General features: G+C 46.2%; 1 protein-coding gene across 2 annotated transcripts; it reads right to left on the bottom strand.

Moving 5' to 3' along the window:
* Nucleotides 1-4,446: 4,446 nt before the first annotated feature.
* ccn1l2 (cellular communication network factor 1, like 2) lies at nt 4,447-10,760 on the bottom strand. Of its 2 annotated transcripts, none has more exons than XM_060054021.1 (6): nt 10,576-10,760; nt 10,372-10,458; nt 9,774-9,990; nt 8,535-8,897; nt 7,846-8,060; nt 4,447-6,121 (listed from the first exon to the last, which is right to left on the bottom strand). In XM_060054021.1, the coding sequence occupies exons 2-6, from the start codon at nt 10,441-10,443 to the stop codon at nt 5,816-5,818; spliced, it is 1,173 nt and encodes a 390-aa protein (XP_059910004.1). In that variant the 5' UTR covers nt 10,444-10,458; nt 10,576-10,760; the 3' UTR covers nt 4,447-5,815. The 2 variants fall into 2 exon arrangements, with proteins under 2 accessions (XP_059910004.1, XP_059910003.1); XM_060054020.1 differs by having other exon boundaries at nt 9,774-9,993; nt 10,576-10,759.
* Nucleotides 10,761-12,166: the final 1,406 nt, after the last annotated feature.

Genomic DNA, 12,166 nt, shown 5'->3' with positions numbered 1-12,166 from the left:
TTTCTAGTCTTTTTTACACGTAGTAAGTTTCAATAACTCCATACCATTACATACCGACATTCAAGCAGCAAAGATGAGACGTCGTTGTGTGGTGAGAACTGATAGAAAATCGATAACAACAACAATGCCGCCATTTTCTTTATTTTTTGTAACCTACAATAAATAAAGCAGGCTTCCAGTCAATGGAAAAATGGCTTCTCCCCACCGGCGATTGTTGTTGTTTACGATTTTCTATCAGTTCTCACCACACAACGACGTCTCATCTTTGCTCCTTGAACGTCGATATGTAATGGTATGGAGTTATTGAAACTTACTACGTGTAAAAAAGACTAGAAATTGAATGTTTATTTTTCATTGAATGTTTACATAAAGTTGCACTGGGTGCCTTTAAATAAAGGGACATGACTTTGTTGAGATTTGTAGGCAGGCCTCTGGCCTACATGTGTGTGTGTAAATTCGTATCAAATTAGTATAAATTCATTAACACTTCCGCTCACAAAGCAACACACATCTGTGGTAATCAGGTGCAAGAGATGTTGTTGTCATGTGTGTGATGTGACAGGTGTTTGGGACTAGTTTCGCTCTCGTCTGACAGCCTCGTCCTCCTTCCTCTCTTATAGTGGACCTGTCCATTTCCGATTCAATCTCCCCTTCCTCTGTCGAGATCATGTTGAAACTCACAGCCCATTGATAGGGCCAGAAAACACGTGTAGGCCCAGTTCCCAAGCATGAATCTAGACGAGTACAAAGGTCAGACCGATACAAAGGTAGCCTCTGAAGCATTGTAGAAGACATACAGCACAGTCGCTAAATAGATGTTAGGAACTGTAAACAATTAAAACAATTAGAATTATTAAATTTCAACAAATTTCCTATTATATCTTCTCTGCGAACTTGCAGAACACCAGACGGGTTCTGTGCGTGAATATGATGGGGCATTTGTATCCATCATTAGCCTCAATTAGAAATATATAATTTAAGCCCTGCTGTGTCACAAAAAAGAGGACTTATATAACAAAAAGGGGGAAGTCTTTCCCGTTCCCACCACACAAAGAGAATACCAACAACACCAACAAAGTATGAGAACAAAGAGGATCTGAAGGGATAACTGAAGGTGTTGGGCTCTCTCGTACCAACGCAACACCTGACACCTGAGTCCCTGTCAATTAGAGCCGGTCTACAGGCCAGGTGGCCCTCAGCTAACGAGGGACGTGCACTTCAAAGGTCCTCCGTTTAATTGTATATGTCAAAGGTGACATATTATACCACCAGGTGTGAGTATTATTAGCCATTACAAGCCGTTTTGGAAATCTGCCTCTTCTGACATCATAGGTGGGCGTGTCCACCTATATGTATGACGGATAGATGAGCAAGGGTTGCTACAGTCCACGTGGTAGGCTGGCAGAATGATCTATCCGCACAAGTCTAGGTGGACACGCCCACTTGTGATGTCAGAAGAGGCAGATATTCAAAACAGAAAAACGTCACCTTTAAGGGAAAAACACATTACTATGCCGGTGCCTTCCTTTCGTACCAGTCTCACATTGGAAAGCTTTTGCCACAACCGAAAACCTTTGTCTGGAAAGAACATGGTTGTTTTTCTTGGTTTGTAACTTAGTTACACCCTAAAAAGGCTGTTCATATTGTTGTTATTCATAAAATAACCCATATCCAATCAGAACTAGAGTTAGGTCAGAGTCCAAGCCATTGGTGGTTAAGGTGATGACGTCAGCTACTGGTCGAGAGGTCACCATGACCATGGTGATGGCGAATATGCCATCTGGGTTTCAGGAACCTGTCAGGGTCGAGAACGTACAAACACAAACCAACTTGTCTACGGCTTCCTTCTAGGGTTCACTCTTAATGTACCTGAACAAACAGACATAACCTCCATTTCCCACAGAGGATTTTTCCACAAGTAACAATGTGCATAAGCATAAGAAAAACCTTATTTAAATGGAAACACAGTAATGCTTCGCATTAAACCCTGTTAAGCAGTAAAGAATATAGTGTAACGAGCATAAAGATGTATTTTTTCTTTAAATAGTTTTCTTGTGCTGTTGAGCATTGCTAGTACTAAACTTCTTCTGATCAAATGTCTGGGGGTCCAGCTGTTTATACAGGGACATTAAAGGAGACATATTATGGTCTTTTCCCAACAAGTAAACATAGTATTTGAGTTCCAGAAAACATGTTTTTGAAGCTTTTTGCTGGAAATTGCTTTTAGGAAAAAAATCTTGCCTACCGCTATTCCCCTCTGTTTCAGTCCCTCCAGAATGCACTGTTTCTGGTGTCTGTAGCTTTAATGCAAATGAGCTGCTGCCCATTGACCAATGAGCTGTCAGACTGACCCACAGCTTGGAGGAGAAGGGATTGTTGCCGTTTTCGGACTCCTGGAGCTCTATATCTATATAATAATAATATATAATATAATAATGATAATATTATGTATGTGTATTTATATAGTATTATATCTAATTTCACGGCCAAAAGCTATGTGCGCCTCGAATGATATTATGAATCATAAAGTCTGCGTCTGACGTCTCTGGCACTTCCACAACAAGTGAAGACTCGTAGTCTGGGATTTCTCGGCCATGGTTGAGAGGAACTGGGGGACAGGAACTTTGGCCTTGACACTCTGAAGTCCATGAACCGCGACATGGAGGAGAAAGGGATTGTACTCCGGGAGAGGAGCTGCCGGACTTGCCGCCGAGCTCCCCGCACCGGAGCTGCTGGACTGCCGCTGAGACCTACCCCCGCCGGACCTGCCAGTTTCGGCGGCAGTTCAGCTCCCGGAGAACACCCGCCGGAGCAGCCGGAAAGCTTCGGCCGCAGTTCAGCTCCCGGAGTACACCGACGGAGCTGTCGGAATGCCGCCAGCTTCAACGGCGGCCAGATGTCCGGAAGGGGTAGCTCGGCGGTAGTCCGGCAGCTCAGTTCCGGGAGTACAATCCCTTTAGGCCAATTCATACCTCCGGACCCGGACAAAATTCGTCCGTCCGTAACAAACGGTGTCTCCGGGACTACCCTTCATACCTCTGTCCGGTTTCAGCGTTGTTATGGATGTTACGCAATACATCCTCTAGAGGGCAGTGACTGTCGTTTCACAAATTAGCGACATCGACAATGGCAAACAGGGCATCTGTAGAGATGATTTTGCTTTGTGTCATCTGAAATCGGCCAAAAAAAGGGCAAAAAGTGTAGGCCTAGGCGGCGGTGGCATGTGACAGTGACACCCCTCACCAACCCGCAGATTATCTCCTCAAAATGTTGTTAAATGACCAGTTACAACTCATTGCCAAAGCAGGGGAACAATAAAATAAAAAGGTCAGGTATATAGTATAATATAAGTATCAAACGTTAAATACAATATATATACATATCAGATATTATACTACTCTATTTATTTTCGCGAATGGTCTGACTTCTGACTCTATACTGCCGCCTTGATTTCTGGTGTTATTGCTCCGTTTCTCCCGGAGCACTCCGGATTCGAAACCCAGAGGCGATGGACCCATTGACGGACGAAACACCTCCGGGACCGGACGAAACGGTCCTTATCCGTGTTTATCTCACTCAAAAAATCATGTACAGACTTATTTCAAAGTTTGTATGCGTGTGGGAGCACCAGAAAAAACAACACCCCAAATCCCAGGAAAAGTGTTGTTTTCATAATACGTCCCCTTTAAGCCTTTCGGCAGTTGTTTCAATGACACGTCCCTTTGACTTCTTTACTCTTAACATGCACAGACCTCAGCATTGCTTAACATTTCGACACGACATACACTCTCGTGGCGGGCGAAGCCAAGACAACCCGGCGGAAATGTGGAGCCAGACCTCTGGAAGGTCAGATACCTCCAGACAGGCCCAGGGAGGAGGGGTCGAAGGGGGAGGGTGACGTATGTTTGGGTCTGGGGAGACGAGGTGCGGAATTTCAGAGCCTGCCTCGATGTTTGTGGTGAAAGGCCAGCCTGAGTATTGTGTAAGAGAGAGTTAAGCAGACACAATGAGGAGACTGTACATCCTAGCCCCCTGATACATTCACAATGAATAAAAGTCTAGCCTTGGCTGGGCAGTGATTGATTTCCAATTATGGTCGCAACCCTTTACTGTCAAAAGTCCCCAGCCAATCGCAGTAATGCTCGGGCTCTCTTCACTCTTGCCAAATCCGGTTGGAAGATATTAGCAAAAACATATTCTAATCTGAGACCATTTAACACACGCTTACAACCTAGATACCGTTCAGTCCTGTTCAAAACCAAGCGTACCATATCATTTTATATCTCCACCAGACGACCCAACTCATTTTTCATAGTTATTTTCATAAATACCACTTTTCTCAGGAGCCATTCGATTAGGAAGGTGTGCTTTTTGTTTAATTATAGGCACATTAAACAAAGACCTACCCTAGTAGGCCTACAGTGTTTCATAAAAAATGTAACAGTCTGTAAGTGCGTATTCATTTAATGAAGATTAATTGAATACAGATATTTCAGTCACGTCTTTGAAAATCCTCCAGAAAGAGGTTCATTAAAAGAGACAAGAGGCCATAAAGTAACAAGACATAGCTACTAGCTCAGCTCAAGAGCCTCATCTCGGACATACACAATTCACAGAAGAAAAAACATTATTATTTTATTTAAAATATTAGTTATTCAAAATTAAGACAAAATTGTTCCCTTTAGAAAGTGTTATATGCAGGAAGTAAATTAACTACACTTCGAAAGCCATTCAAACTTAGGTCACCCCGAAAAATGGGGTAATGTCCATGATTGCTTCAGAACTTGACGTCCAAACCTCTATCATAATACGTACTCTAATACTACGATCATAACACAGTCTCATGTCATCTATGATCTCTTCATCAGTAACACACACGCACGCATTGCACATCAAGAAATGCAGACCCAGACACAAAATGCAGATACATAAACAGTTCAAATACAATCACCACCACGATGAATGTGTGGTTGCTTCAGTTGTTCTGATACATCTTATCGACGTATTCCTCAACATTTATGGACGTAAAAAAACAGAACGATCTTTACAGACATGCTTTGGTGACGAATCGTCACGTGTTGGTTATGAATTCACATCCCTTCTCTTCTCTACAGAAGCAACCACCAAAAAAACAACCAAAAGAAATGTAACAAAAAACAAAAACATCAATAAATAAACTTCAGTGGAAGCTTTTCTGCCGGATCAGCGTGTAACCATTTCAGATTCTTGATGTCATCATTGTAGCACGCTGATGTCATCGTTGCAACCCATGGATGCCACTGTGGTGCGCTGGCGTCATCGCAGCACAGCGAGGTCATCATAGCACACTGACATCCTGCGGGCACGCTGCCGTCATCGAGACTCGGTGGTGTCGCCGAAACGTGGTGTCGTCATCGTTGCAGCACACTGATGTCGACGCAGTAGGGAGCTCAAAGTGCAAGCCAGTGTGCTAGCGTTTTGGGGGAAGGGAGGGCTGAGGGGAGGGAGGAGTGAGGGGTGATGGGAGGAGTGAGGGGTGATTAGAGGGGTGAGGGAAGGGAGGAGTTAGGGGCGAAAGGGAGGGGTGAGGGTTGCTGGAATGCTTTCTGCATTGATGGGCAGCAGCCTGGGTCATCAGAGAAACAATGAATTGTCAATTTGGAAATGTACAGTGAGTTGTCTTTAGCTGCTGAGGGAGGGTCTCAGACTCCCTGGTAAGGGGGGGGGGGGGGGGGATTGGGGACAGAGGTGGGGCACGACATCGCTCCATGGTTAGATAGGAAGGGCGGGGTCATCCATCCATCCAACCATCCGGCCGGGCGGTCGGGGCCGGCCTTTACACCTGGAAGGTGTGGATGTCGTTGTGGAGGCTGACCGGGTGCCCCCAGGGCTCGGGTCCGGCGGAGCAGCTCTTCCTCTGGCAGCGGCAGCGCTGGATCCACATGACGTCCCGAGAGAGGGTCTCCCCGTCGGGGCAGCGGAAGCGCATGCGGACGGTGTGCGACAGGGAGGGCGTGCAGCAGCGGCCGGCGGAGCACGCGCCGCAGTAGCGCGGTCGGTAGCGCTGCTCCGTGCTGCAGCCGGCGAAGGTCAGGCTGACGGCGTCCGGAGGTCGCACCGTCCGCTGGCACTTCCTCCCCCGCTGGACAACACAAGCACGAAATTAGTAAATGTGAAATGGAATGCATTTATGTAGCACTTTTATCCAAAACACTTTACAATATTGCCTGACATTCACCTTTCATGCACACATCCACACGCCGACGGCGGAGTCTACCAGGCAAGGCCCAGGCAAGGCCTGGTTGACTCCAGCTCGTAGTTAGGATGTAGCACGATATTCACAAACAGGTCATTTGTTGGATGTTGTGGCAGTTTAGCGGACACTCCTGTTCAAAGTGACTTAGAGTGTAGTGTACAGTGGATTGAGATGTCATTAAGTACGAGGATGGGGTTAGGGGCGTTTGAGCTCAGGGATGCCGACCGTATACTGTATACTGTGGACATTGGTGTTCGACCCAAGAAGCATTCAGGCAGGTGGGTCCAACAACCTAACCACTAGACCCCTGTTTTTCAACTTTGGTATGGGTTCCACTGGTGGCACGCGAGGGCACTGCAGGTTGCACGCGGGATTTTGTTTTTGAAATCAAACAAATTCACAATCATGAAGAAATGACAGATAATCAAGCATTTCCTATGTTTCCATTTCCATTGTGTTTGCTAAATATACACTCTAAGCAGCATTGCTAACTTTTCCTTGCTGACTCAGACTTCTTCCTCCCCCGGGCAATGGCCTTATTGCAGTAATGAGGGTGTCGAGGGGGCGTTGGCTCTCCTTTTCCCACCACTGCTTGTGTATTTATCCATTTTTTTTACAGTTTGCAAATAAGGTGGCATGTGAAAGGTCTGTAATAAAGTGTTACAACTATAATTAAAGGTTTAACCAAAGCAGTCGACTATCCTGCCAAGTTGGTTATTGCTTATCAAAGTGCACTGCAGACTTAAAAAAAGATAACTACCTAAATACATCCCTAAAGGGGAATTCACATATAGAACTATGCACCGTGCAAATCAAACGAGAAAGAGAAGATACAAAAAAAGAATAAGAGGCCAGAGGGGGGGGGCTGTTTAAAGAGCAACAGAACAAGACGCGTGACATCACCCCATGATATCACTCCATTGACATCACCGCTGTGACACCATTCCACGCCGCCTTCAAAACAGCTCGCTGGTTCGGAAGCTCTTACGTGTCTGTACATAAACCTTCGCTTCTTCCGAAATAAGAGTGTTCAGGAAACGCCCCTTAGAACTTCATAGGCTATGACATAATACCAGATAACAGATCGTTCTAGAGACGAGACTTCATACAACAACAAGTATGGATGCCCACAGGGACCTTTGTGCCTCTTTGCTGAATCAGATGATTCAGTTATTAGAACTGCTTGCGATGGTTGAACATGAGCGAGAATTTATAAGTTGATGTTTATAACTGTAAGCTATAATTGATCGTAATGCAAATGTTAGAATGGGTGTTAAGCTCGCCTCTTAGTGCTTGCTGCAAGTTCACTTTAGTCTATCAATGAAATCGGCAGCCATTGTTGTGACGTGATCTCGGAGGACACGGGTAGCTTTACTACTGCACGAAACACAGAGCGTAAAAACGAAGAGAGTGTTCAAAGCACTTTCCTCCAAGCTTAAGGTCCGAACGTCCGAACCTCCCGGAAACTTTGACCGTTTCATAGGCAGCACAAGACCTCACTCCCTTGACATCACCGCAGTGACATCATGCCAAGACCTCACTACCTTGACATCACCGCTGTCACATCATGCCATGACCCCATAGCCCTGTGACATAACTAAGAGTGTTACCTTGCCGGCAGGGGGAGGTTGAGCGTCGCAGCTTCTGATCTCACACAGCCTGGTCTCGCGGACAAGGCGGCAAACAAGGTTGTCATTGGTCTCCCGGCTAGAAACGCCCATCCCACAGGTGGAGGAGCACTCAGTCCAGTTGGTGGTCACAGGGAAGCAGGTGGGGTCCACTGCTGCCCCCGGCAGCACTTCTTCCCTTGGGGTAGTCAGCACCTCTGAGGATCGCAATTAAAGTGATATTGACAAAAAAATAACGAATGGAATGCAAGTTTAAGTCCAGTCTCATTTGTCACAACTTCTTACTTTAATGAATTCATGCTCAAAAGTTCACTCCTAGATGTGTAAAAAAGGTGTACTGTGCCTTTAAAAGTGAACTAGGTATACTTTTACTTTAAAGGTGTATTGTAACTTAAAAGTGAACTAGGTGTACTGTAACTTTACAGGTGTACTGTACCTTTAAAAGTGAACTAGCTGTACTGTAACTTTACAGGTGTACTGTACCTTTAAAAGTGAACTAGGTGTACTGTAACTTTAAAGGCGTACTGTACCTTTAAAAGTGAACTAGGTGTACTGTAACTTTACAGGTGTACTGTACCTTTAAAAGTGAACTAGCTGTACTGTAACTTTACAGGTGTACTGTACCTTTAAAAGGGAACTAGGTGTACTGTAACTTTAAAGGTGTACTGTACCTTTAAAGCTGAGCTGTGCACCGGCTTGATGGTGGTTCCGAGGCGGAGGAGGGAGGAACCAGGTGCTGATGTGATTGGGGGGAAAGTGAGGGAGTATTGGGGGGTCGCTGTGTGCCGCTGGTCCCGCCTGCTCGTCGGGGATGCTGTTGTCATCGTCACACACCCACTCCTGGCAGCAGCCCTCAGGGGACGTGGCGAGGCGGGGGCGGGCGCAGTTGGGGACGGCGCCGAGTTGGGGGCAGAAGGGCACGCACCACACCATGCCACTCATGCAGCTGCACTGGTTGGTGCAGCTGGGCCGAAAGTCCTCGCCGTGCTGGTAGATACGCCCGTTGTACTCACAGGGGAGTCCCTGGGGGTCCGCTAGACACACATATTTACACATTAAGGGCCGGTGAATCCAAACATTTTGCTTTTTACACTAAAATATGTAAGGTTTTTGGATGGGGGAGAAGTTGTCTTTAAAATATGAGTCTGCTATTCCAGTTGACAACGCCCCTCAAAGCGGGTCCTATGGAACCCAGTGTCTGCGTTTCTTTTAAAATCGTTGGTCTGCGGACATTTGGGGATCGATCCCAGAATCTTTTTCAATCTATGAGTGTAAAACTAGCTATGGAACCAGACGAATATTTTAGTTGCTGTACTAGATGGTCTAGTCCTCCCCACGTTCAGTCAGATTTCCAGCCTACCTGGACCTGGGATGGCCCAATGTCTACCCTTTACGTAATATGGGGCGGGTGTGATACGATAAATAGATGACCAAATGTCTGTCACTGATGTTGAATGGTCTGTCGATTACACTATCACAAACTATTTTCCCGAGAAGATCAAACAGCTGCTCCGAGAGCCTTTGTGGATGAGGAAGCGTGTCGGCGTACTTCCGAAAGTATTTGGTAAAAGTTGAATTCATCAAAGCAGTGCGCTGCGCTGAGTCACACGTTTCGGTGGTATGTTGGTTTTAGTGATCACTCGTTGATAACGCCCCTTTGAAATGAAAGATAAACAGAAAGGTTCCAGACCAATAGACGTTTCCTGATCGGTCTGGCGATGTCAATCTAGCCAAACAGACTACTCTGCCTCCCACCAAAGCACAGTTTCATTTACACCTCCGATGCCTTCCACATATCAACTTTGTCGGGGTGTTTTCAGCGCTCAACACAAACAATAACAAAGCAGTAAGACTCTGGCAAACGGGTCCTCAAGCCTGACCCTTGACCCCTGACCCCGGCCGCTCCTCACCTCTACAGAGGCCCCTGAGGGCGCGGGCCCCTGGGGCCCCCAGGTGGCAGTGCAGGCCCTTGATGTGGTCGCAGGGCCAGTCGTCGTCGCACTCCTGGTTGAACTGCGCGGCGCACACCTTGCAGCAGCCGCATGCGTCCGCAACCCAGCTGACCAATGGGGGGCAGGCGGGGGGTGTCGGCGGGCAGGAGCACACGGCCGGGCAGCTCCTCTCTGCCTGCTGATGCACGGGGTCAAAGGTCATCTTAGAACCGGGGAAGTTATGCGCAGTCAGCTAGTCACACTCGCTATTCTAGAAATTGTTGGTGTGAATTCATATGAGAGCGAAAATACGTAGAGGGTGAACTCGGTATCGAAAACATGTTGAATTCCGTTTTTGAAGATTATAGAACCTAAATACAACAATAAGTAACCATATCACCGCAAGTCAAAATAAATAAATACATTAAAACACAACTAATAACCACACACTGGATAAAGCTCGCCAAGATAAACTACGGGGGTTGGCTTTTATTTTTTTGCTAAGATTAGGGTTAGCGGAACATATATGAAGAAGAGTAAAGTCTGAGACTGAAACAGAGAGACATGCTGGACTCACCAGCACCACCGCAGCCCCAGACAGCAGCAGCAGCACTGAGAGGAATCTCCTCGACCCAGAGTGGGAACACATTATGACTCTTCAACTCTCCACAGACAGATATGGACCAGGAGGAAGAAACAAAAGTAAGTCAGGAGTAACGGCTGTAAATGTAAATTACGTTGTCCAATGTTGTCCTCAACTGAGGGATGAAAATCTTCCCACAGCTCAAGTCGTCTCTGCTGCTCTAGTACTGTTCTAGTGCTGGTCCTGTTCTGCTCTATTGCTGGACTAGTACCGGTTTAGTCCACTCTGCTCTGCTTCACACAGTCGGACAAGACAGCCCAGTTATAGGTCCTCCCTCTCTCACTCTACCTCTCTCGCTCTTTACCTCTCTCTCTTTCGAACTCCTCCTCTCCCTCTCGTTACCCCCCCTCACTCTCTATACGCCCCGTTCCCTACTTCCCGCAACACCCATGTGTGACATCATCCAGTCCGAGAGAGCAAAAGAGAGAGAGAGAGAGAGAGAGAGAGAGAGAGAGAGAGAGAGAGAGAGAGAATGTGGAGGTATTCAGTAGAGTTGTGTCACTGTGTCACTGTGGTGTATGTGTGCGCGTGCATGTCCATCAATGTGTGTGCGTGTGCATGTGTGTGCACGCACCTGGGCACCATCCTGTGTGCGTGTTCTGAGTGTGTCACGGATAGACTAGGACCGTATGTTGCCCTGAATATACAGACTGTTACCACGGAAACGCATGAAAGGTAAAAGCATGACGTCTGCCATCCTGTTTATGTATTCAATTAAAGTATTGCTGCAGTTCAACTATATAATTTTTGTGAAAATACCACCATTGCATCCTGTACTTATCTGCAGTAAACAGAACAATTATGGATCATTATTTCTAATAATGTTGTGTGAGAACTATGGGTGCAGTTTGTATTTAGAAGTATTTGCAGGTTATTCCAGGAAGTATGAATGACATTAAATGAATGTTTAGATACAATCATAAAAGTTACTGGAGTATGAATGATCAAAATCTCAAATAAGTTCGATTTTAATAATTAAATAATAGGATTTGCATAATAACAAATAAACAATCAGGATGAGGATATCTCTGACCAGAGCATGAGACACCAGTGGGTGAACTTGTATCAGGGTCTCTAAGTCAAGTGTTTGAAGGCCAGGTGTCGGTTTAATCGCAGGTACACAGACAGGTGTGCCCTACCCAAGGCCTCACTTCATGTCCAGGGTGTCCTTTTGCCACGTGTGACAGGTGCTTGCATGATAAAAACAGTACACTTCAAAACAACATCACACACACACATCCACCAACGTCCACCAATCCCACGGCCTCCGTGCCAACGCCAGTGGAGCGCTCTCTAGGATTGGCCAATAGGGACCGAGAGCTGTTATCCTCAGGATATCCTGTCTCCTTTTCCTAGCGGGCGGCTTTCCAGGAAATAATTTGTGTGTGTGTGTGTGCGTGTGTTTCACAAGTTGACCATGTATTTGGTGAAAAAAAGACTTCCCATTTCCATTGTCATCACGGGAACACTGGGAAACACAAGAAGGTCACCAACTCTAATGAGACATTAGAGCACCAACTCTAATGATGCAGTAGAGCACCAACTCTAGAGAAACAGTAGAGCACTGACTCTAATGAGACATTAGAGCACCAACTCTAATGATGCAGTAGAGCACCAACTCTAGAGAAACAGTAGAGCACTGACTCTAATGAGACATTAGAGCACCAACTCTAATGATGCAGTAGAGCACCAACTCTAATGAAACAGTAGAGCACCAACTCTAGAGAAA

This window comes from Gadus macrocephalus, chromosome 6, assembly GCF_031168955.1.
Source record: "Gadus macrocephalus chromosome 6, ASM3116895v1".
Taxonomy (NCBI): Eukaryota; Metazoa; Chordata; class Actinopteri; order Gadiformes; family Gadidae; genus Gadus; species Gadus macrocephalus.
The sequence above is the reverse complement of the archived record's forward strand: the minus strand, read 5'-3'. Positions and strand labels throughout refer to the sequence as shown.